The 25,668-nt window shown below is 50.2% G+C and overlaps 1 protein-coding gene across 5 annotated transcripts in view; it reads right to left on the bottom strand.

Moving 5' to 3' along the window:
• CDH3 (cadherin 3) overlaps positions 1-25,668 on the bottom strand; it is a 76,112-nt gene that overhangs the window by 21,673 nt on the left and 28,771 nt on the right. For 4 of the 5 annotated variants that reach the window (XR_009400668.1, XM_059381466.1, XM_059381464.1 and 1 more), the window contains exons 7-16: positions 25,024-25,199; positions 24,237-24,365; positions 23,034-23,219; positions 20,225-20,466; positions 19,699-19,844; positions 18,732-18,956; positions 14,733-14,939; positions 12,354-12,484; positions 11,813-11,959; positions 4,872-5,019 (exon numbers count right to left, since the gene is read on the bottom strand). Coding sequence is in view for 4 of the 5 variants with exons in the window: in XM_059381466.1 (XP_059237449.1) it covers positions 4,906-5,019; positions 11,813-11,959; positions 12,354-12,484; positions 14,733-14,939; positions 18,732-18,956; positions 19,699-19,844; positions 20,225-20,466; positions 23,034-23,219; positions 24,237-24,365; positions 25,024-25,199 (1,703 nt within the window). In the remaining variant the exon portion in view is untranslated. Of the gene's footprint in view, positions 1-4,871; positions 5,020-7,742; positions 8,623-11,812; positions 11,960-12,353; positions 12,485-14,732; positions 14,940-18,731; positions 18,957-19,698; positions 19,845-20,224; positions 20,467-23,033; positions 23,220-24,236; positions 24,366-25,023; positions 25,200-25,668 lie in introns of those variants that run through there. The other variant, XM_059381463.1, reaches the window with a different exon arrangement.

The following is a 25,668-nucleotide window of genomic DNA, read 5'->3' as shown; positions in this document are numbered from 1 at the left end:
ATGTAGAGCGTGGATTTCAATTATACAGCTTTATTTTTTGAAATACCATCTTCACTGTTTATGGCATACCTGAGATCTAACTTTACTAATCTTTACTTAATATTGTTTCTTTAAATGGGTTTAGTATTTAAAACTTAAGGAAATGTATTATTATTTTTTTTTAAATTGTTTTAATTTAAAAAATTTTAGGGTGACTCAGTGGGTTGAGCCTCTACCTTCAGCTCAGGTCATGATCTCAGGGTCCTGGGATCAAGCCCCGCATAAGGCTCTCTGTTCAGCGGGGAGCCTGCTTCCCCCTCTCTCTCTGCCTGCCTCTCTGCCTACTTGTGATCTCTCTCTGTCAAATAAATAAATAAAATCTTTAAAAAAATAAAAAAAAGTACATATCAATAAAATGATAGAACAATGTTGTTTATATTCTAGGCTTTCTCTGGTTAAGAGAGAAAACTGTAAGTCTTAAGTCATCAGACTTGCTAAGCACAAAGAGGACTCTCCTTGATGCAAGCAAAAGGACTGAAAGAAAATTGAAAACACTGTACCTCTTTCTGTGTGATTTAGGATCATTTAATACTTCAGTCCCTGCCTCATGTTATCACCTAATACCAGCCCACCTTGCAGGAAACAATGGCTTGGTCAGAACAGACAGAGCCAGCTTCCTCACCCATCTGTGCCCCTCTCTAGCCTCAGTTTGCTCCTCTGTAAAATGGGCTGTTCACGACTGTCCCTTGGACAGCTGTCGGGATTAAATGAGATGTTATTCCTGAATTCTCTCAGCTCTGCTGCTTACCATCTGCCCATGAGCATGGGTGACTTGCCCTGCCTCCCTGGACCTGTTTCCTCATTTCCAAAAAGGAATGTATAAAACCTGCCTTGGAGAGTTGTGAAGCTCCTTTAGCTAATATTTCCTGAGTACCAACTATGTCCCAGCGACTGTTCTGGGGGTTGAGGACGGAGCAGTGAAGAAGAGGGACAAAAATCCTGCTATTGTGGAGCTAAGCTTCAAAGGGTGGGGGGAGGAGGAAAACAAGATTGGTCAATAGATAAATTACATAGTACGGAACGGGGCGGGGGATAATAAATGCTACAGAAAAATAAGGCAGGATGGGTGGAGGGCAGGGTTGCCACCTCCAAAGACAGAATTTCAGGGATGGAGTCTCTGATAGGCTGACAGTTGGACGGTGTGTGAAGGAGGTGAGGGAGCCCTCAGATATCTTGGGGGAAACAGCGCATCAGGCAGAGGGCACAGCAAATGCAAAGGCCCTGAGGTGGGACCTGAGGTGGGCGATCTCCCAAGGAGCAGGCTGATGGAGTCACAACAAGCTGATGGAGTCACAACAAGAGCCTGAGGGAAGACGAAGGGCAGCAGGAGGTGAGGTCCCAGGGGCAAAGGGGTTGGATCCTGGGGACAATGTATATCTCTGGTTCTGATTTGGAGTGAAATCTAGCATATGGCCTGATGCATAGTAGGTTCCTAAGTCATAGGAGCTCTAATGATAACAATTCCTGGCATCACTTAGCATTGTCTCCCCACAGAGCTTTGGCTGTCGCGCTCCAGAAGGACACACGGTGACACACACACCTGCTTTACCCACTGGCCCTGCTTTACTGGAAGGCACGGGGACGGAATGGATGGAGCCCAGCCCCAGCATTCCTGCCCCACCCATGCCCTCCACACCCCTGTGGCTGGCGGGGCAGCGGGCACAGGATCTGCTGAGGCAGCCGCGGGTGGGGCCGAACTTGGAGGAGGCCTCAGGACCAGGAGCGGCAGCAACAGCGCCGCCTGCTTTCCAAGTATTCCCTCCCGGACATCCCTTTCCAGGTCTCCGAGAGAGCGGCTTTCTTAGGAAACTAAGGCCAGGAGAGGTCACACCCTCAAGTGAGTCACTCCCATTCTGCCACCTCTAGGGGCTGCGCTTCTCACGAGGACTCCGCCCCAGTGAGCTCTGGGGACCCTTTCCATCCAGGCTCCCCTCCTGAGGGAGAAGATCCTCAGATCCTGCCTGCCCGTCTACAGCTGCCTGCAGGCCTGGACAGGTCCGGGCTGGTGCCTCCTCAGTGGATGAGGATGGAGTGGAGGGGGAATCAGGTTTTGCCAGCTCCAGGATAGAACCCAGGTTGCTGAGTTAGGCTTCTCTCAGGGCTTCTTGGACTCTGCCTCCCGCCCTGGAGTGGGGGCAGCGGCTCAGGCCTGGGCACCCTGGACCCCCCCCCCCCTTGCCTGTCTGACTTCATCTCCCACAGCACTCTTGCTCTTTCCCCGCTCTGACCACAGTGGCCTCCCTGCTGAATCCCACCAAGCGCACTCCTGCCTCAGGGCCTTTGCACTTGTTCCTTTTATTCAAACATACCTGCATAGTTGCTCTCTAGTATCCTCCAGTCTTTTGGCACAGGCCACCTTCTCAGTGAGTCTCGCTGACTACTAGAACTGAGCCCCGCCCCCATTCTGTCCTTGCACCCTATCCCAACTTGATCTTCCTCTAGAGCCTCACCTTTCACTGTTCCATGTATTTTGTCTTGCTCACGGTCTCTCTCCCAGTGAATGTTGTTAGCAGGATCGCCCGTAGACTGGGCAGGAAGGGCCTCTGCATTGTGCTCTAGAAGGCCCTGCTCTGGCTCTCCCACCCTTCCAGGAAGCCGAGTTGTGACTGCTAGAACCTGGGTCCCCTCCCTGTCCTCTACACCATTCTTTGCCCAAATGGTCCCAGGCCCTCCCCAGGATTGTCCAAAGGATAGCCAGCATAGCCCAGGTACACGTTCCTAGGCCCAGGGGATAGAAGGCTGTCTGTGAGGATCAGTGGACAAAGCTTGGATGCATGATCTGGGGTGTACACACAGGAACCTCATGGTGTGGGTAGAAAAGTGGGTTGAGGGGCGCCTGGGTGGCTCAGTGGGTTAAAGCCCCTGCCTTCAACTCAGGTCATGATCCCAGGGTCCTGGGATTGAGCCCTGCATCAGGCTCTTTGCTCAGCAGGGAGCTTGCTTCCCCACCTCTCTCTCTGCCTGCCTCTCTGCCTACTTGTGATCTCTGTCTGTCAAATAAATAAAATCTTAAAAAAAAAAAAGAAAAAAGAAAAGAAAAGTGGGTTGACCACTGCTTCTAGGCTGAGGGCTAACTCTGTCTGAGCTGTCACATTCTGAACCAGTATTCCAGAGGTCTGAAAATCCAGATTAAAACCTGGCTTTCCAGATGGCTGTAAAAATATCCTTGTTCCAGTAGGAAGATATAATATTTTTATTTAAGAGTTTAGTCAACTCGTATGGTATGTGGGCTCTACACACAATTTTGCCCAGAGCCCCCAATATATTAGGGCTGGGATTTCTAATATTTTCTGCATTTCTATATCTCCAGCACCTAGACTAGTGCCTGGCACAGGACACATTCTTGGCAAATAGTTAAGTGAATGAACAAAAAAGCCCTGCGCTGATGTCCCCACATACTCCCCAGAAATGGGGCCCCAGAAATGGTTGGACATGCTGTGGGTTTTCTATGCCAGAGGCTCAGAGTCTCAGGGTCAGGTGGGGTCAACTCTGCCTTGCTTGGGGGCCTCTCTGCCATATATGAAGACCCTCTCCCACTGCCTCTCTGCCCTACACCCTGTTATAGCTGCAATAGAAAGACCCATGCAGATCTCAATCCCAGGATCCTGGAATCATGACCTGAGCCAAAGGCAGACGCTTAACTGAGTGAGCCACCCAGGCATTCCTATTCATTTTTTTTTTTTTAAAGACTTTATTTTTAAGAAATCTCTACACCCATGGTAGGCATGGATCTTACAGCCCAAGATCAAGTCTCAGGCTCCACCGACTGAGCCAGCCAGGCACCCCTGGGATTTTTATTCCTAATAGTAAAAAGAGTTCATACTTGGGAATCAAGGAGATCTGGACCCCAAAACTGTCTCCATCACTTCCTGTCTATGTATGGCCTTTACTCTCCTTACCCTCAATTTCCTTTTATAAAGGAAGCATGAAAACGCTCTCCCAGGGCTGCTGGTGGGAGAATGTAGGTAACTGGCCAGACACGGCCGGATACTGACTGCCGCCACCGCCACCACCTCCATTATCACCACCAAAACGTCCAAGGCAGTTGCTGGCAAACCGCGGACTCCTGTGCAAGGTGCAAGTCAGCCAGTGGGCTGGCCCTGCCCTCCGACTCCCTTCCTGTAGACCTTGCCCTCCGTGTCCATGCTGGAAGGCGCAAGGCCAACCTGAGGTTCGGGTGAAGAGTGCCCTCTGCTGGGCGCTTGGGGGAAGGGCTTCAGGGGAAACCACTACCGCTCTCACCCCTGAAGTGGCTTTGTGCAGACGGAAATGTCTCCCTCGGGGTGGGACGTGCAGTTTCCACTCAGAGGAGATAAAGGAGCAGTAACTGGGCCTGTCAGTCTGTCAGCAATCACCACAGTAGAGATAACACTTAGGCGGCCTTGCACTTAGTCCTCCATCTTAAAGATGAGAAGAGCGAGGCACAAAGATGTTAAGAGATTTGTCTAAGGCGTCATACACTGGCAGTGCTGGAATTTGAACCTGCGCCCTGAACCATGCTTCTTTAGTGAAAAGTGGAAATAGCTCTACATTTAGCCAAAAAGGAGTTGGCTCTCTGTTTTGGAAGTGGACATACACGGTGTGGGCTGGAAAAGGGGCTTTCCATAGTGACTGCCCTCACCCACCAAGCTAAGCTCAGGGCCCCCTGCTGACTGGACATCCCTCAGCATTTCCTTTCCCAGATCTTCTCGCCGCATCCCTCGTGGACTGGGAGTCAAGCAAAGTCTGTGCTGAGAACAAGAGGCAATGAATTTGAGGCCTCAGCTACCTGCCTACCTTCCAAGGATGAGTCATTTCCCTCAAGCTGCCTCAAGGGCCTGGACAAAGCTCACCTGGGGAGATCGGTCCTATCCGCAGCCCATCTGCTCAGGTTAGCAGCAAGGGAAAATGCACGAAGGGAGGCCTGGGCTCTGCCCATCTCAGCCCCGCTGGACGGATCCCGGAGAGTGCCTCCTTTTGGAAACTCTTCTCTTCTCCCATCTGAAAAATGACCGGGGTGGATTGGGGGGCAGTTATCAAACTGCTCTGCATTTGGAGGTTAAGGAGAAACACCAGGAAGATGAGGCCAAAGAGGCAAGTCTCTCAGCCACCTGACGCCCTCCTCCAACAAGTTCATTGAAAAAATTAATTTTTTTAGTAATCTCTACACCCAGCGTGAGGCTTAAACTCAAGACCCCAAGATGAAGAGTTGCAGGCTCCACCGACTAAGTCAGGCACCCTTACAATTTCATTTTTCTTTATTGGACTAGGGATCTGTGACTTTGGATTTTAAGCCTGGGGTGGACATCCCTTAACAGAGTGAGCCTGAGGGGATCCTTTCAACAGAAAGCTGTCATCCTGGACTGACCCCTCCACTTGGAAGTGGGCAGCCTTGATTCCAAACAAGGCCACGGGGACCCCTCTCACCCATCCCTAGTCACGGGAGGACTGGCTCTGAAGCATTTGCAGGGCTGGGTGCTCCAGAGTTTGTTTCAACATTGTTAAGGAAAAAGACTAGAATCATTCACGTCCATGCGTGCTGGTGAGTTCCAATAAATGCTAACCCATCCTGACTGGGTTGCAGACATTAAGGCAGCCTCCTCAGCCCTGTTATGAAAGGTATAATGCAAAATGTATGTGAAACATGGGAGGGAGACGTTGGAAGGATGCATACCGAATTGTTGCACCACAAAATAGGAAGGATCCACATTCCAGGTATGTCAAGTCAAACATCCAGGCAGTTGCCACTGGTATGGCCAATGAGACTGATAATTTATGGGTGCTAAACTCTGAGTGGTTAGCACTGGTGACTTAACATATTTTGACTTATTACAGGCCCGGGTTTTTTTTTTTTGTTTTTTTGTTTTTTTCCAAATCTCTCAGAGTTCCATTGCCAGGGGAATCTAGATCCATGAACAGAGCCCAGGCTTGGCTAGAAAAGGCCACTTTTCCTCCTCAACACCTTCCAAAACTCCCAGGGGAGGAAGGCCAGCCTGCACAGTGGCTGTTTGGTTTTATTATTAGTCTCTGCTGAAGATAGAGTTGCAGGCCTTATTCAGGTTTTTCAGAGAGGAGTTTAAGATAAGGGGCAGCAGGTGTTTGCTGGCAGAGACACCTAATCCTCTCACTTTATCTGCCAAGAGCAGCAGGGCCCTGGTGGAGGGAGATCCGACCCCCGGAGCCAGAGGCTGCAGCGGGAGGGAGGGGCAGGCGGTGGCCCGGACCTGCAGGCTAAGGTGCTGCCCACCAGGGACGCGTGGGAAGGTTTCTCACCCAGTTGAGTTCCCCTTTGATTTCCCATCCAGGGCCTAGGTTTCAGGACACCCTCAGTGTCCTCCTCCAAAGCCTTGGTCCCAAACTTGACTGTGCATCAGAATTTCCTGGAAGGCCTGTTAAGTCACATTTCGGGGCTCACCTGCACATCTCTGATTTCGGGCACTCATGCTGCTGCCGCCCATCCAGGAACTGCATTTTGAGCGCCATTGCTTTAGTCGCTGTTGTGGGACGAAAACTTTTATTTCAAGTCCAGCCATCCCTTTGGCTTCCTTCCACATGCTTTTCTCTTACTTCATTGCACATAAGTTAAACTTCGCTTTAACACAGGCTCATGTGGAACTGTTCTTTCCCCGCTGTCTCTTCACACCACCACCCCCCACCGCCCCGTTCCTGCTTCCCTGTATTCTTATGGAAAGTTCCAATTTCATGGACATCCTGGGCGAGTTCTCTAATTTGCTGTCTGGCTTGATTTTGATGATGATCAGGTATCATTTAAAAAAATACAATGAAGGCATTCTTTAAGGGAGGAAAATCCCCTCTGAGGATGATTGTGAGGATTTGTTTAAAGGAAATAATTGAAGTTATTTGGCCCTAAAGTGTATTAAAAAAATGGTAGCTGTTACCAGTGAACACAAATAGCACTTACAGCGGGCCAGATAGGAAGTCATTTAATCTCCATAAAAACTCCCCATGGGATACATGAAAAATGTGAGGCAAATTGAGGTTAAATGGGACTTGCTAGAAGTAGCAGACTTGGACCCCTCCCTGCCTTTCGATGCGGAGCTCCACCCCTCAGAAGTCTGCCCAAACTGCAATACCAGAACACAGCCACACTCTGCCAGAGGAGAGTCGCCAGTAGCTCTGGTGGGGCTCAGCCCAGGGGTGAGGGGGTTAATGGCTCTCCCACACACGACAGCAGCTCAGAATTTGTAGAGAGAGGAGTGTCTGGCGGGCTCAGTCAGAAGAGCTTGTGATTCTTGATCTCAGGGTTGTGAGTTCAAGCCCCACGTTGGATGTAGAGATTACTTAAAAAAAAAAAAAATTGTAGAGAGGAGGGTAGATTTACCCTTATTAGGCCCAATGGGCATGTATACAAATCCTGAGGGGGCACCTGGGCGGCTCAGTGGGTTAAGTCTCTGCCTTTGGCTCAGGTCATGATCTCAGGGTCCTGGGATCAAGCCCAGTAGGGCTCTCTGCTCAGCAGGGAGCCTACTTCCTACTTCCCCCTCTCTCCCTCTGCCTGCCTTTCTGCCTACTTGTGATCTCTCTCGCTCTCTCTCTGTCAAGTAAATAAATAAATAAATAAGGCCAGCAGGGTTAAAAAATGCTCACTCCCCTTGATAATTCTAAAAACCAATGAATTGGGCACTGAAGTGAGTGAATGGTGTGGTATGTGACTCACAGGGCAATAAAATTCTAATAAAAGGAAGTTCACTCCCCAAGGCACCTCTGGGAAAAATTCCTTTAATAAAAAAGTTGTAGTACATTTACACGATTGTCATCACCCTTTATCTACAGCACTCAATAGGGAAAATAAAAAACAAAGGACAACATAGTCACGCTCAGTATAAAAACGCAGGAATCCATTCCAATAGATCTTGTTGCTTGGAGAGGAGAGAGAAGTGGCGGGGGCACAGGAGCCGAGCAGCTCCGGCTGGGGTGTCCGGAGCAATCCGAGGGACTGCTGAGAATCCGCCTCTAACTTTTTGAGGACAGCATTTAAAAAAAAAACAACCCAGGTTGCGGTAAGAGGACTCATTCTAGGGAGAAGGGTCCATTCCAGAGAGAACCTCTTCACTGGAGGGTTTGGGGGCATGGGGGATGGTCAGAGTCGGTCCGGACATTTATGGCAGGTGACAGACTCCCAGAAATTTGGCCTCGGAGGCAACCCTGGCCTAGTCTAGAGGTTTCCGGAGGTGAAATCAAACTGCCCAAATCCCTCCATTCTGAAAGGCTTAGAAACCAGCCCTTCGTGTCAGATGTGAGGGCCTCTCTCCTCCGAGTCGCTAAGGCCACTTCTTGACAGGCTCCCAAGTCCTTGGATGAGGGGAGGGCTGAAGCTCCTTTGGAGAAGCCCTGCGGCCCAACCTTGAGTCCCTGGTCCTGCGGGCAGGCGGCCTAGTCGTCCTGGCCGCCGCCGTACATGTCCGCCAGCTTCTTGAAGCGGCTGCCCCACTCGTTCAGATAGTCATAGTCTTGGTCCTGGTCAGAGGCTGAGGAGGTGAGGGAGCTCAGGGAGGCGGCGTCAGAGCCGCTGCCCTCATAGTCAAACACCAACAGGGAGTCGTAGGGCGGGGCTGTGGGGTCTGTGTTGGCCGCCTTCAGGTTCTGTGGCGACAAGAGCAGGTGGTTAGGAGTGGCGCCCGGCCAGCCGGCAGCTGCGGGGCTCAGGCGAGTGCAGCCCACCCTGCGGAGCCTGCGTCTCCTCCACGAGGACATCTCTTCCCTTCAGGAAGGTTTTGAGAGGTGAAATGAAGTAATGCACATAAATGCTGAGCACCGAGCCCAGTATATGCCCAGTGCACGGTGGGACAGGCCAGAGGTCAAGGGCAGGGACTCTGAAATCAGACAGCTTGGGTCAGAACTCAGGCTTCACGCCATGGTTTTGTGACCTTGGGAAAACCCCTTAACCTCCAGGCGCTGTTTTTGTCTTGTCTCTAAACTGGAAGACTTCATATGGTTTTAGAGGAATAAAAAGTACATGTTAAATATACGTAAAGTGCTTATTAGACTAGTACCTGGCACACAGTCGAACATGATCTCCTCATTCGTAAAATGAGGAAACAAGAGGATTCCCTCCCCGCAGCTGGTGTGGGGACTGAATGACACCGTATTTGCAAACTATCTAAACGTCTGTCCAGAGATGTTCTGGAAACGGTCTTCATCTGACTGGAGGGAAAAGTTCCAGGTATTTAGCTCCATGGTACTTTCTCAAACCATCTGCTCTGAGCAGCCTTCCCTGGATGCTTTTGTATCTGCAGCACGCTCAGATATGCTCCTGCTGAAGAACAGAGTCCAACCACCAGGCTACTTCTAGAAGGCAGGAGGCCAGAAGAAAGGTTCAAGGCAGGGTCGGGTATCTTGACTGCCCACCAAGCCCTCTGCCACTGCTGCTTCCTCACACTCCCTAAGATCCATCTATCTATGCAGCTCAGTTGTTAAGCGTCTGCCTTCAGCTCAGGTCATGATCCCAAAGTCCAGGGATCCAGCATCGAGCTCCCTGCTCAGTGGGGAGTCTGCCTCTCTCTCCCTCACTGCTCTCTCCCAGCTCATGCTTGCTCTCTAGCTCTATCTCAAATAAATAAATAAAATCTTTAAAAAAAAATTATCTTCCCCCCCCTCTATCCACCTATCTTTTCCTCCCTCCTTCCTAGACTTCCTTCCTTCCTCGTATTAAGAACCTCCACTTATGGGGCACCTTGGTCGGCAGAGCATGCAACCCATGATCTTGAGGTCTGTGTTCGAGGCCCACATCAGGTAGAGCTTACTTAAGAAAAAAAAAAAGGGGGAGGGGGGCGGGGCTTGGGTGGCTCAGTGGGTTAAAGCCTCTGCCTTCGGCTCAAGTCATGATCCCAGGGTCCTGGGATCAAGCCCCACATCAGGCTCTCTGCTCAGCAGGGAGCCTGTTTCCCCCTCTCTCTGCCTGCCTCTCTGCCTACTTGTGGTCTCTGTCTGTCAAATAAATAAATAAAATCTTAAAAAAAGAGAGAGAAAGAGAAAACCCTTCGTTTATTGCTAATGAGGTACCAGCCTGTGAAGGCACCTATAATCTATCTCCTATGTACTTAGTTCAGTGGTTCTCACAACCCTGGCTGTATATTCAATTTTTAGCTTGGGGAGCTTAAAAAAAAAAAAAATCAGAGCCTGAAAACCAAATGAATCACTGCATTCCAGGCATCACTGTTTTTCAAAATCCTTCAGATAAATCAAATCTGCGACCAGATTAAAAGCACTGGAGACACTCAGCTATTATCAACAATAACTATCATTACCTAGTAAATGCTACTTGTCAAGTCAGGGGTTCCTAGACTTAAATTACTTGGGATTTTTTTTTTTTTAAAGATTTTATTTATTTATTTGAGAGAAAGAGAATGAGCAAGAGCAAGTGAGCATGGGGTGGGGAACAGAGGGAGAGGGAATTTTTAAAAAATTCTGAAGCCTTGGGGCACCTGATGGCTCAGTTGGTTAAGCACCTGCCTTCAGCCCCGGTCATGATCCCAGGGTCCTGGGTTCAAGCCCTGCATCAGGCTCCTGCCCAGCAGAGAGCCTGCTTCTAGGAAGCCTGCTTCTCCCTCTCCCTCTGCTGCTCCCCCTGCTTGTGCTCTCATCAAATAAATAAATAAAATCAATTAAAAAATATTCTGAAGCTTAGATCACATCCAGATCAATTGTATCAATCTCTGCAAGGAGTTAGAGACATCAGTAGTTTTTGAAGTTCCCCAGGAGAATCCAATATTTGGGAACCACTGTTCCAGATGCTCGTGCATCCAATCTTTAAAGCAACCTATAATAGGGGAGCTTGGGTGGCTCAGCTGATTAACCACCTGACTTTGTTTTGTTTAGTCTTTTTTTTTTTTTTAAAGATTTTATTTGTTTATTTGACATACAGATCACAGGTAGGCAGAGAGGCAGGCAGAGAGAGGGGAGGGAGCAGGCACCCTGCTGAGCGGAGAGCCTGATGCAGGGCTCAATCCCAGGACCCTGAGATCATCACCAGAGCCAAAGGCAGAGGTTTAACTCACTGAGCCACCCAGGCACCCCAAGCACCTGACTTTGGGTCAGGTCATGATCTCAGGGTCCTGGGAACAGGCTGCTTAGGGCTCGGTGCTCAGCAAGGAGCCTGGTTCTCCCTCTGCCTCTACCCCTGCTTGTGCGCATTCTCTCAGATTAAGAAAAAGAAAGAAAAGAAATGAAAAGAAACAAAAGGAAAGAAAAGAAAATGCCACCTATAACAGAGGGCCCCAACTCTGCTCCACAGTGGGGTCACCTGGGACATTTAAACATTCAAACCTAGGTAGTATGGCTGCACAGTTTTCTTTTTTTTTTTTTTTTTTTTTTTTTTTTTTTTTTTTTTTTTTTTTTTTTTTTTATTTGACAGACAGAGATCACAAGTAGGCAGAGAGAGAGAGAGAGGAGGAAGCAGGCTCCCCACTGAGCAGAGAGCCAGACGTGGGGCTCGATCCCAGGACCCCGGGACCATGACCCGAGCCAAAGGCAGAGGCTTTAACCTGCTGAGCCACCCAGGCGCCCCGGCTGCACAGTTTTCTAACAACTGTTTTATTTGTTGAAAAAAATGAATAAATCATTCCTAACCTATTGTTAACTACTCTGCAACTTAGAATTTCACGAAGGAGAAAACTGAAGCCCAGAAGTTACTCAAATATGCCAGAGGTCCCACAGCTGGTTGATGAGGGAGTTAAGATTTGAACCCAGAGCCAAGACCCCAAGCCCACGCTCTTTCTTCCATGCTGCTAATGCTTGAATAACAGGTTGCCCTCAGTTGGCCCCCAGGCCTCACCTCGATGATGAAGTTCCCAATCTCATCTGGGTTGGCTGGACGCGGACGGTACATGGGTGTGGGAATGAAGGTTGGCGCCACATCGTTGCGGAGAACCACCTCAGGACGGGCCTCCAGACCCCGGTGCAGTTGGGTGATGTCATAGTCCTTCATGGAAGTGAAAGAGCATGGGATTGAGAACACAGCCCCCCATCATTTATGTTGCAGCCCACTCCCCTGCCACGTGGGTGTCCTGGTTCATGGGTAGGACTTAGAAGACAATCTTCGTCAGACATTTCTGAAAGCCCCGGTTTCCATAGCTCTTCCTCCCAAAGTAAGCATAGGCTCGAGGCCACTCTGACTAGGATCACAGCGACCGCAGCTGTGGACCAGACACCCTCTCGGAAGAGGAGAGCTGGTGGTCAGTCCTGCGTGAAGACCGATGCGTTCAGCCAGAGTCTGGTCAATGCAGCTAATGTGGTTTAGTTGGTTGGAACAATGACCCCTGCCAGTGGCCCTGGAGGCATCCAACTCCCCCCACCCAGACCACTCAGTGCCTCACCTGGTCTTCCTCACCACCTCCCTCTTCACCATAGTAGAAGACATTGTCACGGGTGTCATCTTCTGGGAGCAGAAGGGGCTCCTTCACCTTCCTCTTCCTCCTCACCAGCAAGAGGAGCACCAGCAGGAGGACTGGAAGAGTTAGGGAGGGTAAATATTTTCCCCCGCAATCACATAGCTGGCCTATACCCCCAAACCCTCAGAGCCCCAGCTAATTTTAGATCCCTCTCCTTGGTAGCCAGTGTTTTAAATACTTCGATAGCTGCTCTGCACCTAGGAAAATCCCTAACTCTTTATCCAAGTGTACAGGAGCGCCCCCTGCCTGTGCCCGTACATACACACCGGTGAGCGGGTCTAACACACCGGCCTCCTTGGAGTGCCTCAGATGCACCCAGCACCTTCAGCTTTGGGGGCTTCACCTGGGCGCTCCTCCCTTGGAGCACTTAGCACACGCGCAGCTACAGCCTAGTACCACTCCCTCTTGGCAGCAATCGGACCTTGTCCCCCCACCCCCCAAAAGAGTCTGTATCATTTACTGTCAGTCTGCCCTCATCGGTGATACTGGTTCTCAAGGGACTCTCCCACCAAATGTTATTTTTCCAACAGGACTCTTTTCCAGTCCCCAGGTGACCCCTAAATTAGGCACAGACATTAAGTTATAAGCAAGACAGGGCAAGTCTGATGTGGTGCAGGAACTGGAACACGGGTGCAAATGCTATGTTGGTGTTTCAAGAGGAAGACTGGCTTTTAGGTGTATGGTTGGAAGGGCCAGCAGGCTACTGGGACATGGGGGTATGGGCCAGCAAACGCCCAGCTGTTCTCCCTAATGCCAGGACTGCCTCCAGTTAATCCCATGTATAGAAGGGTCCCCAGGAACCTCTCTGTAGCTGTTAAGTTGACACGATACGGCCACTATTTACCTTTATCACTTTGGCCTGTTGACAGAACTGACGTCCATCTCTGGCCCAACACAACAGACCTAGTCTTCTTGGGGAGTCTACGGTTCTCATATGAATCTGAACGGATTCTGCCTTAAAATAGGACCATCTCTCATCATCTCACCCCTAGATTACAGCAATAGCTCCTTAATGCTCTTCCTGTCTCTACCCTTACCCCTGCACATTCTGTTTAGTAGGAATCCTGTAAAACTCAAGTCAAATCACATCACTGCTTTGCTATAAACCTTCTGATGACTTCTTCCTTCCTTCCTTCCTTTCTTTTGGATTTATTTGGCAGAGGGACCACAAGCAGGGGAAACATGAGACAGAAGGAGAAGCAGGCTCCCCACCAAGGAGGGAGCCTGACATGGGGCTTGATTCCAGGACCCTGGTATCATGACCTGAGCCAAAGGCAGATGCTTAACAACTGAGCCACCCAGGCGCCCCGATGACTTCCCACTTCATCCAGACCCAGCATGATGCTCCACCACAGCCATCACCTCTCTGACTCCATCTCCTACTTCTTTCCCTTTTGCTTTTTCCACTCTAGCCATTTGTTGTTTCCACACACCAAGTACAGTGCTGCCTCAGGGCCTTTGCACTCGCTATTCCTGAGATATCTTCATGACTTGTTTCCTCACCTCTTTCAGGTCTTTACTTGAATACCCCTTCTCAGAAAAGCCTTTCTTACCCAACCTACTTGAGATGGCAGACCTCCTCTCTGTGCTTGCTTTTTGTCCATACCAACACCAATTTCTCTGTCAGCTGATTCGTCTGTTCTCTGCACTGGAAAGTAAGCTCCATGAGGGTGGAAAGAGGTCTGTTTTATAAAGTGCTGCACCCCAGAGCCAGAAATAGTGCTGGGTGTGCAGGATGTGGATTAAAGCTTGCCCTTGTTAACTTCCTATTGGACTGCATGTGTTTCTGTGTAAGGACCAATTCAGAGAGTGGAAAAAGCCAATGGGAAAGGTTCTACCTTTAAAAAACTTAGTTTGTAACTAAGCACGTCTGCCCCCTAGACCAGGGCCTCTCAAACCCTAGCATGCAATGGAACCCCTGGAGGGCTTGTGAAAACACAGATTACTGGGTCTTAGCCCTAAGCTTCTGAATCAGTAGGTCAGGATGGGCCTGAGAACTGGCCTTCCTAACAAGTTCCTGGCACTGCTGATACTATTGGTCTGGAGATCGCACATTCAGAACAACTGTTCAAGCCTCTAGACGACATCACAGCAGGGCTCATTCTGTCTGTTCACCACTGTTTCCCAAAAGCCTAGCGCGTTCCAGAAGCGCCATAAACATCTCCCCACTGAATGACACCCCGAGAATTAAGAGCATCAGGAACAGATGGGCAATGTTGGGGACGCCTTTGTCCTAGCAGTTCAGGGTAGAATTGGGTCTTTGAATTACCCCATCCTCGGAGGAGAAAGAGTGTGGGTACTTACGCAAGAGAGCCAGGACAGCCCCCAGGATTGGGAGGAGGAAGCCACCCTTCCAGGGGTCGGGGCAGGTATTCACATGGCCATGGCAGTCACACACGGTGGCCTTGATCACTGTCAGCTGTTCATTGTTGCCACGGTCAGTCAGAGAAAGGTGTACATCGTAGATGTCTTGCTTGAGGAACTTCTTCAAGGACAAGGCCACTGTGTTTCCTGGAGGAGACAGATAACGTTTGCCACAACAGAGAGGCCACATTACCTTCTTCTTCTTCTTCTTCTTCTTTTTTAAAGGATATTTATTTACTTAAGAAAGAAAATGAAAGAGCACAAGAGGAGAATGGGTCAAAGGGAGAAGCAGACTCCCCACTGAGCAGGGAGCCCAGCACGGGGCTCGATCCCGGGACTCCAGAAAAATGACCTGAGCTGGAGGCAGTTGCTTAACCACCTGAGCCACCCAGGTGCTCCCATTGTCTTATTTTCTTAAAATCAAATCGATAGTCACAGTATCTTTAAAATAATGAAGGTTTTAAAAAGCCATGTCATGCAGAGCCGATAATTTCTCAGCATCATTAGCTGCTCAACTGTTCTCAATGTGAACCCACCAAAGTACATTATTCCCGCGATAACTAATTCTATCTTTTAGCATTCATGCTGACTGACCACCTGTTTTCCTACCTGAAAGTTCACTACCTTTTATTATTACAGCATTTTGCCACTGTAATAGTAAATATGTTTATGCCTCAACTGTCAGATACAATTTCAGTACCTGAAACACCGATATTTCTGCAAAAGCATTATTTTTTTCATAGATTTATTTATTTCAGAGATAGAGCCCAAGGGTGCAGGGGGAGGGGGAGAGGCAGAGAGCGTCTTACGCAGACTCCACACTGAGCACAGAGCCTCACAAGGGGCTTGATCTCAGGAGCCTGAGGTCATGACCTGAGCCAAAATCAAGGGTCTGATGTGCAACCCACTGCACTATACAGGCGCCCTGAGAGCATCAGTTATTAATAAATGCGAACGCACATGGCTGGTGATGTAACAGACATCGGTGAGCAGGTCGGAGAGGCTACCAGGCTGCGCTGTCACAGCATCAGTGATGCACACGAGGTTTGGGGGTGCTGGTGGCAAGGCTGCAGTGGGCACAGGGCTAACCTGCCTTCCAAGGCCCAGGGCGGGTGGCAGGTTAACCTCAAAGCAGAAGCCAAGCCAAGTGTCAGTGGGGGTGCACAAGGGGTCCCACTCTGGGGGGGCTGTGTGGCGGTCTGAGAATGGGGAAGAGGGCTACGTTTGTGGGTGAGAAATACAGGGTCAGGGGCTTCTCTGAAGAAAGGCTTTCGTTTATTTATTTTTTTAAACTTTTATTTATTTGACAGAGAGAGACACAGCAAGAGAGGGAACACAAGCAGGGGGAGTGGGAGAGAAAGAAGCAGGCTTCAGGCTGAGCAGGGAGCCTGATGCGGGGCTCGATCCCAAGACACTGGGATCGTGACCGGAGCTGAAGGCAGACGCTTAACAACTGAGTCAACCAGGCGCCCTGGACCTTCAGTTTGGACTTGTTTCTCATGGAAGGAGCCATTAGCCAGGGTAGCATGACTTCTCCTCATGCAGGGTCCTCACCGTTACATGCTAGCAGTGTCCCCTGTCACTGGGGCAACCAAAATCCACCTCATGATGCAAGCTCCCCCACCCTCAGGCTTGCTGGCCTATTTCAACACTGACCTCAGGCCACGTTTTGTTCAAAGGTTTTGCATACTTGCTGGGCTCCTCTTAGTAAGAAAGCCTGAAGGGAGGGTGCCTGGGTGGCTCAGTGGGTTAAAGCCTCTGCCTTCAGCTCAGGTCATGATCTCAGGGTCCTGGGATTGAGCCCCACACCGGGCTTTCTGCTCAGTGGGGAGCCTGCTACCCCCACCCCCGCCTGCCTCTCTGCCTACGTGTGATCGCTGTGTGTCAAATAAATAAATAAATAAATCTTAAAAAAAAAAAAAAAAGAAAAAAAGGCCTGAAGGGAGACTCCGCCTTGTTCCCATGCAGCAATGGCAGGTGGACAGGGAGCTCTGCGGGCTGAATGTCCGGTCCACAAGTCGAGGCCAAGGTCAGGTATTTCACCGGAACATCCCTACCATCAGCCTCCGCCCACGAGGAGGGTGAATTTCGCAAGGGATGAGGGCGGTCTGGTGACTAAGCGGACACGGATGGGAGTGGGGCTCTCCTCTCATCTCCACCGCGGCTTGGGGAGGAGGTACCTCTAGCCTCATTTTACCAACGCAGGAATTGAAGCTTAGGGAGGCTAAGTAACCAGACTGAGGTCACGCGTGGGTAAGGTTTGGATTCATTCCCCTGACAACAAGGACATGGTCAGGGAGAAAAAAACTAAACTAAAAACCAAGAACCAGGGTCACGTGGATGGCTCAGTCAGTAAAGCATCTGACTTCGGCTCCGGTTATGATCCTGGGATGGAGCCCCACACCGGGCTCCCCTGCTCAGAGGGGAGTCTGCTTGATCCTAACCCCCAGCCCTCCCCTTGTTCTCTCAGTCAAATAAAATATTGGAAGGAAGGAAGGAAAGAAAGGGGGGGGAAAGAGAGAGAGAAAGAAAGAAAACCAAAAACCCCCAGAACCAGGTATCAGTACTATCACCGGGTGACGGTACCCCTGGACGTCGGCCACATGCTCACACCTCAGCGAGCCAGACCTGTGATTGCTGCCTGGGAAGAATGCTGGTGAAGGTGCTCGCTCACTTCTACGGAGCACGGAGTACCAGACAAGAGGCCTTTGGAGAAATCACTTACTTCATCTTCACGATAACTGGATGGAAGTTGTTACAATTATTGGCACCATGCTATAGATAGGGTTTACTGAGGAACAGGGAGGTTCGGTAACTTGTCCATAATCACAAAACTAATAAATGGCGGGAAAATGGCTTCTAGGCCACAAGGGAGTGACAGGAGACCAGCTTGGGTTCCTCAAAGGAAAGGTGCCAGGCATACCTACCCAGGTGACAGAAATCATAAAACTGAGACAATGTGGGTATCTGGGCTCAGCAAGAACAGACACTGCGCACTGGGTTCCTTCGGGGCAGAGCCCGTGTGCACTGGTTCCCTATTTCCTCCTGGTGGAGGGAGGGGTCCAAGAGGAAGGGGAGACATGTTAAACCAAAGTGAACAGTGTCTCTCCAGGGGCCTCACTGGCTTTTGGGGCTGGATCTTTCTCGCACACCAAGTCCTCACTCACTTGATGCCACTTGACCCCTCCCAGGCCAGTGACAACTGGAAAGCCATGAAAGACTGAGACACTCTGGAGGGAACGAGAAAAAGAAACGACAGGGAGGTGGACGGGAGCAGGTGCGGCTTCAGCTTCTGGTCCACACTCACACGCTCTGTGCCCTTGGGCACGCTACTTAACCTCTCGGAGCTTCACTATCATCAGTAACTCCAGATAAAAGTACTGCCCACAGAAGGTGGTAGAAACATTACGTAAGGAACGAAAAGATACCTTGCGTATTGTCAGGGGTCAATAAATGATAAGCGACAGAACATCAGTGGAATACACAGTGCCTAGATTCAAATTGTGAATTCAAATTGTGGCATCATTTTCTAGCCAGAATGCCTCTGGCAAGATATTTAACCTTCTAGAAGCCTTGGTTTCCTCATCTGTAAAATGGGCACACACTGATGTATATATGTGGGTTGCCGTGAGGGCTGAGCAACCTCATCTATGAAGCGTCTGTAGTGCTCTCTAGCACACAGCAGGCATGCTCCGGCCATGTGGGCTATCATCACTGCAGGAGTCCTGGCTCTTTCATCATGTGCGACTGAGAAAGTCAAACCCTCTCTCCCCCTGCCTCAGTTTTTCCAACTGTACTGGGAAGTGGTTGGACTAGAATATTCTTAAAGGCTTACACTAAGTTAATTAAGCAGCATTTGGTTGATGTTCTTAACTCAGGGGAATGTATGCGGGGTTCTGGTATGGGGCACATGCCCACCTACCGCCAGCACTCACTCACCTTTCTCGTTGACCTCTGCTGTCCAGTAGATGTCCGAGTCATGTGTGAGCTGGGCCTGGAAAGGGGAGGTGTGGGGGGACAGGTCCTTGTCTGTGATGTTCAGCACTTGGGCCACCGGGCTTTGGTTGCAGATGGTGATGTGACGGGGCTCGGGGATGGGGCCGTGGTCGTTGATGTCCATCAGAGTTAGCAGGAGGGTCCCAGTGCCAGTGGTGGGAGGGTTCCCTGTTCATAATTACACACAGGAGCCCTTTCAACATCTGCCCTTGGTTGGGGTGACAGATGAATGTTAAGCTCTCTGATCTACCCAATCAGTCTCAGGATGTCCCCACTAATAGCCCAGCTGTAACTTTTCAAGTCCCTCCACGTCCTGCCCTAGTCTCATCATAGATCAAACCAGTGAAGGCAAATCCAGGACAATCATGGCATCATTCTCAGCAGATTTTCCTAACTGATCACAGCAGCTAGAGCCTCTACTCATCTGTCCCAAGGGGAAACCTACTGGCCACCTCAGGGCTGACGCCATGTTTGCTGATGAGCTCTGGGGCCAGGTCCCTTCACAGTCCTGCCATGACTTCTCACCTGCTTCTCACTTGTTTCATCATGTCAAGCAAAGACATCAAATCACGTCACAACCCCCAGCTCTGTCACAGTGTGACATCACTCATCAATCACGCCACTTTCCAGGCAGCCCCTTCTAATCAAATCACAAGGGGAAATGGACAGGCCGACCCGGGTGTCAGTGAACCACACACTTGGGATGAAAGAAATCCTTCTCCTAATACGTGGGTCTTAGGGAAACCCATAGCCAGTTCTAGTCTTTAAAAGTCTCCTCTGCAGGTCCCCCGTGGCCCTCCAGATTGGTTTGTTGGTAGACCCCTGACCCCCTACTTGGTCCGGGGAGGGGATGTGCTATGCCGTGAGATTCAAAGGCACCCAAGCGGACGGGCTGGGAGGAAGCTCTCACCGTTGTCTGTGGCCAAGACCAGAACTTCATAGACATTGTTCTTCACAAACTGTTCATCCTCACGGTCTAAGACCCCTGTGGCGGTGACCTGCCCACTGTCTGGGTCTATTGCTAGCCACCCTGCTGGCTCTCTCAGGATGTGGTAGCTGGAATGGAAAAGGTGGGAAGAGTCATACCCAGTACACTTAGAATTCTGGTTGTCATTCCAACTGGCAGACGCTGTCATGGGACTTGGGGCTCCCAAGCATGATCACATGAAAAATGCATCTCCCCGCCAAATGGGAGCCCAAGCAGCAGGCAGACATCCCAGCAGGGACACATGATAGAGAGTGGCTATACCTGCCCCCTGGATCTCTGCTCAGAGTCCTCAGCCTTGGGGAGGATAGGAAGGGAAGTCACTGTGCAGGGGTGATGGTCAAAATATGTAGCAATCTTGACGGTAATCGGAACAAGCGCTGACCACAGCAAACAGCCCCTCTGATGCTACTAGTGCTTCTGGATGCTTCCAAGCCCGCCTCCTGGTTACCTGATCTTCTGATCCCCCTGGTCAGGATCCTGGGCTGTGTAGGTGCACACAGGCTCCCCGACAGAGATGCCCTCCTGGACCTCAATGACTTTGGAGGGTGGGACAAACACAGGTGCCTCATTCACATCGTCCACGTGGACCACTACGGTGGCTGTGGAGGTTGGGAGCTTCACCACAAAGGGAGCCTCGTTGGTCACTTCAACGTACAGGACATGCTGGTTTTTGGCCTCGAAGTCTAAGCCCTGTGGGAGAAGAGGAAGGAGGATCTGAGCTGCCAAAGTCTGAGGAGGACCCATGCAGTGCTGTGATGTCAGAAAGAAAGGGCCTGTGGCCAGGGGCTGGAAGCTCCCAGCATCCACAGTACTGTCCTTCCCGGGACGCCTGGGTGGTGCAGTCGGTTAAGCATCTGACTCTTGGTTTTGGCTCCAGATGTGATCTCAGGGTTGTGAAATCCAGCCCCATGGAGAGGCCAGCATTGAGCTCCATGCTCGGTGCTGGGTCTGCTGGAGTTTCTCTCTCTCCCTCTGCCCCTCCCCTGCCTCTCTCTCTAAAACAAATATATATTTTAAAAAGAAATGGTGTCTTTTCCATAAAGCCTTTCTTGAACTTTTTTTTTTTTTTGAGTCGGGGGAGAGGGAGAGGGACAGAGAGAATCTTAAGTAGGCTCCACGCCCCGGTGCCGAGCCTGAGTGGGACTCGATCTCACAACCCTGAGGTCATGACCTGAGCTGAAATCAAGAGTTGGGACACTTAACCATCTGAGCCACCCCAGTGCTCCATCCTCCCGACCTTTCTGAGTGGCTGGTAGGGCCTTTCAGACTACCCCTAGACCTGTAAGCCCTAGAGCTGGCTCCCAAGAGGGTGGCGCAGGGCATGCAGTAGAAACCTGCGGAGGCCTTTCTGGTTGTCATAATGATGGGGATGCTCTTGGCATTGATAGGCTGGGGTAGGGACAGAGAACTGTCCCACAGGCCATGCGACTTGCCAGTAGCCCCTTGGACGTTCATGTATTCATGGGTGTGAAAACTCTTGTTTACTATTTGTCTTACATATAAACTAAGTTTTTGGTGTTGTTTTAATATATACTGAATTTTTCAGGAATGCAACTTCTTTTTTTTTCTTTTCTTTTTTAGACTTTATTTATTTGACAGACAGAGATCACAAGTAGGCAGAAAGGCAGGCAGAGAGAGCAGGGGAAACAGGCTCCCTGCTGAGCAGAGAGCCAGATTCCGGGCTCGATCCCAGGACTCTGAGATCATGACCTGAGCTGAAGGCAGAGGCCCAACCCTGTGAGCCACCCAGGTGCCCCCGACTATCCCTTCTTGCAACAAAAACTTTGCAATGCCCTCATTATGAATTTCATTAATAATGTAACTTTTATAACTTACACAATTCTAGAAAAATAGAATACCTTAACTGTGAAATAAAGGAGAATTTTATAGGAAAATTACTGATAATAAGATATTTCTATATATAAGCTTTGGGATACATACTAGAAAACATAATGAAGTAGTCAGTTACTTGCATCTCTTTGTGGAATCGTCCAAATGAGGTGGAAACTGCATGTCACTAAGGCGGCTCATGCGTACCACAGGTGTACCAATGTCTTCACCGAACAGCAAATACACAACTTTTAGGAAAGGCCTGGACAAACCAAACTATAAGCTCCCCTCAGAAGTTGCATTCCTGGGGCACCTGGGTGGCTCAGTGGGTTTAAGCCTCTGTCTTCGGCTCAGGTCATGATCTCAGGCTCCTGGGATCGAGCCCCGCATCAGGCTCTCTGCTCAGCAGGGAGCCTGCTTCCTCCCCTCTCTCTCTCTGCCTACTTGTGATCTGTCTGTCAAATAAATAAAATCTTTAAAGAAAAAAAAAAAAAGGAGATGGTCGCTAAAATAAAACCCTGCTTCTCTAAGTCACTTTTTTTTTTTTTTTAAGATTTTATTATTTGAGAGAGAGACCAACAGCACAAGCAGGGGGACCAGTAGCTCCCCATGAGCTGGGAGCCTGATACAAGGCTTGATCCCAGGACTCTGGGATCATGACCTGAGCGGAAGGCGGTCGCTTAACCGACTGAGCCACCCAGCCACCCCAGGCTATTCTTCATAAAAAAAAAAAACAAGAGGTTAAAGAAATCAAAAAAATGATTAGGCCCATCTTCTTCTTCTTCTCCTTTTTTTTTTTTTTAAAGATTTTATTTATTTATTTGATAGAGATCAAAAGTAGGCAGAGAGGTAGGCAGAGAGAGAGGAAGGGAAGCAGGCTCCCCACTGAGCAGAGAGCCCGATGCGGGGCTTTATCCCAGCACCCTGGGATCATGACCTGAGTTGAAGGCAGAGGCTTTAACCCACTGAGCCACCCAGGCGCCCCTAGGCCCATGTTCTCAAAGTATCAATTTTATTCAAAGACTTTTTGAGAGGCAAGCATATCTCTAACTACTAAGTAACTTAAAACATTTTACTATGCAAAAACGTAGATACATATTATGGATTCAATGCAAAACTAGCAAGAATTCCAATAAAACAGAGACCCTCTGTGTGAGAAGACTAACTGCGGGCAGCCTCTGGGTGCCCGGATCTGGAAGGAGGGGCTCTACTCATCTGCCTCCATCAGAGCAGTGACTCTCACCTGTATCATGGATGGAGTCCCTCGGTAAGATAAACTTGGAACAAACTCATTCCTCAACATGACAGGGATGGCAAAGTGACAGAAGGCACAGGCCTGCTGCACTCCCTGGTGAACATTCCAAAGTAGGTGTCCCACGGCAGGTGGTACACTGACTGTCCCTTGTCTAACGCCCGAATGGACTCACCTTTTTGGTCGTCAGGATGCCCTGGTTGCTCTCGGGGTGGGTGGTGATGGCAAAATGGCCCCCGTCGTCGCTGTCTAGGATGCGGTAGGTGGCGCGCCATGCCGGCGAGCTAGGGGCATCCAGGTCAGTCACCGTCAGCCTCTGCACCTCCTGGCCCCCCGCGTTCTCAGGTACTCGGGCCTCGTACTGTCGGCGCGGGTCTCTCAGGACGCTCCTATCATGGAATGACCGCCCACCCCGAGACTGTTCCCCTCTTTGCCAGCTGTGGATCCTCCGGGCAACTCACCTTCCTGGGACCACCCACCCCACACCCCACGGTTTCAGGACCCACACAGATGCAGCATGTCCTCACAGCTGCTGGGAGAGGCCACAGGGACCTGTTTTTCCTACATCTGAGGGCAAAATACTCCCGCAAGCTCGCTGGGTCTGGATGCCCTGAACCCTGCCATGTGTGGCGTCCACCTAGCTGAGATCAGAAAGGTATGAAGACGGTGGCAAGAAGGACTAGGGGCCTGATGGCTCTATGGCCTGGATCAGGAACGTTTCTGGAAGTTCTGGGAGAGGTGGCAAACACTGGGAGCTCAGCTGCTTGCAGCAAATTTTTACTCAAGCCTAAATCATGTTTAGGAGCCAGTTATCTCTGCTCCCCCGCAAGAGTTATCTAATGACGGAAGGGGGTAAGTTGATTGGCACGGAGTCCTCTGTCACCGGAGGTGTGCAGAGCATTCTCGGGGGGAAGGTGGGCACGTACAGCCGTGAGGCCAATTCTAAGTGCTCATACTGATCAACACTTTTCTTTCTTTCTGCCTATTCTTCTTCCTTTCAGTAAACTCCACCCCCAACGAGGGGCCTGAGCTCATGACTCGGAGATCAAGGGTTAGTCACATTCTCCAATGACTGAGCCAGCCAGGTGCCCCTCAACACGGCTTTTCATATCGAGCACTTCTGTTCCGGGAATGGCGTTATCAACTGTTCAGAGATTATTCCTTTCAACACGGAGAATGAGGCAAGGAATATCATTCTCTTCATTTCACAGATTAGGAAATGGGGCGCAAAGACGTTAGGCAGTTTGTCTCTGGTCATACACCCTAGTAAGCGGTGGGGCAGGACCAGAAGCAAAGCGAGCTCGTTCCAGAGTTTCATTAGAAAGAAAAACCTGAGCCCTTTATCATCTGCGGAGGGAAGGACTGACCAGGCACTCACCTTCTGAGGCTCAAACACGGGAGCGTTGTCATTGGCATCAAGGATTTCGATTATGGCCACTGCAGTGGTGGTAGACCCATCCCCGTCCATGTCTGTCGCCTGAATGGTCAGTGTGTACTCGGGGACTCTCTGGAGAGGAAATGAGTTCAGGTCAAGGGGCGCCTCATCCTGGGCTCCCAGAAATACAGCCCTGCGTGCATGTGGAGGGTAAGGGAATCTCTCCCCATCTCCCATTGTTCTCTTGAATCCGCGCCCCACAGCTCACCCACCATAGGGAAGAACGGAGGTAAAGGGTGGAGAAATGCAGACCCACCCGGTTCTCCTGGGCCAGCCGGCAGTGCAGTCTGGGGACTGCCCCCGACCCTGGGCTGATGCACAATGGGAGCTTTGAGTGGGGATTTGGGCAAAGGTATTAATTAGGAAACAGTAGGCGACTCTAGCATTCATTGAGCTAATTCTACTTTGTAGCACACAAGGGACAAATTTGGGCAATGTGCATGCTAAGTGAGCCATTCCAAGAGGAAATGAGAAAACCTACAGAAAATATCAAACGCCTGCATTTTACTGCTGCCTCCTCAACCTTAACGAGATCATTTGGCACCATGCCGCTGGCTTCAGAGAGCTGTGGGACATCAACACGGGAACACAGCAGCAGCCATCCCAGCTGACTTGGATTCTCGCTGCTCTGCCTTAGGCTGTGCGGCATGGACAGGGGCTTCCTGCTCTCGTGTTAGGCCCCAGCCTGAGCAAGGCTGGAGAGATAGCACTTTCTCTAGGAGCTACTCACCTCCCGGTCCAGGCCACTGGAGATGACGCTGATGGTGCCCGTGCTCCGGTGGACAGTGAACATGAGGTCATGCGGATCCTTTGGCTCTTGGCTATGGATAGAGTAAGCAACCACCCCATTGTACGTGTTGATAGCATCGTCCTCGTCTGTGGCTGTCACCTGCATCACAGAAGTGCCTAGAGGAGAGAAGGCACGAGTGAGCATCCTTCCTCCCTGCTCTAGTCCCAGCCTTGCCCACTTCTGGAATTCTGAGAGGCTCCATTCTGTTCATTGACTTGGACCCATCTTCCACTTTGTGGCAGATTGCTAGGTGGGGTCTGTTTTCCATTCTCTGCTCCTTTCTTAGAAACGAAAACCTCAATCATGTTAAGCTGAGCACAGGCCTGCCTGGAACAAAGACCATCTATTTCCCAAGAATGAGGCTCTGAGATTAAGAACTTGCCCAGGGTCATGGGTGAAGAGGCAAATCAAGATTCAAATCAAGATCTTTGTAGCTCCAAAGCTAGTGGTTCCCAAACCTGACTGATCATCTGAATCTTCTGGGAAATTTTTAAATATACAGATTCCAGGCTATACTCTAGGAACACTCTTATTCAGGGTTCTTGGGATAGAATGAGAAAAATCTGAAATTTTTTTAAAGATTTT

The sequence above is a fragment of the Mustela nigripes genome, chromosome 17 (assembly GCF_022355385.1).
Source record: "Mustela nigripes isolate SB6536 chromosome 17, MUSNIG.SB6536, whole genome shotgun sequence".
Lineage (NCBI taxonomy): Eukaryota > Metazoa > Chordata > Mammalia > Carnivora > Mustelidae > Mustela > Mustela nigripes.
The sequence above is the reverse complement of the archived record's forward strand: the minus strand, read 5'-3'. Positions and strand labels throughout refer to the sequence as shown.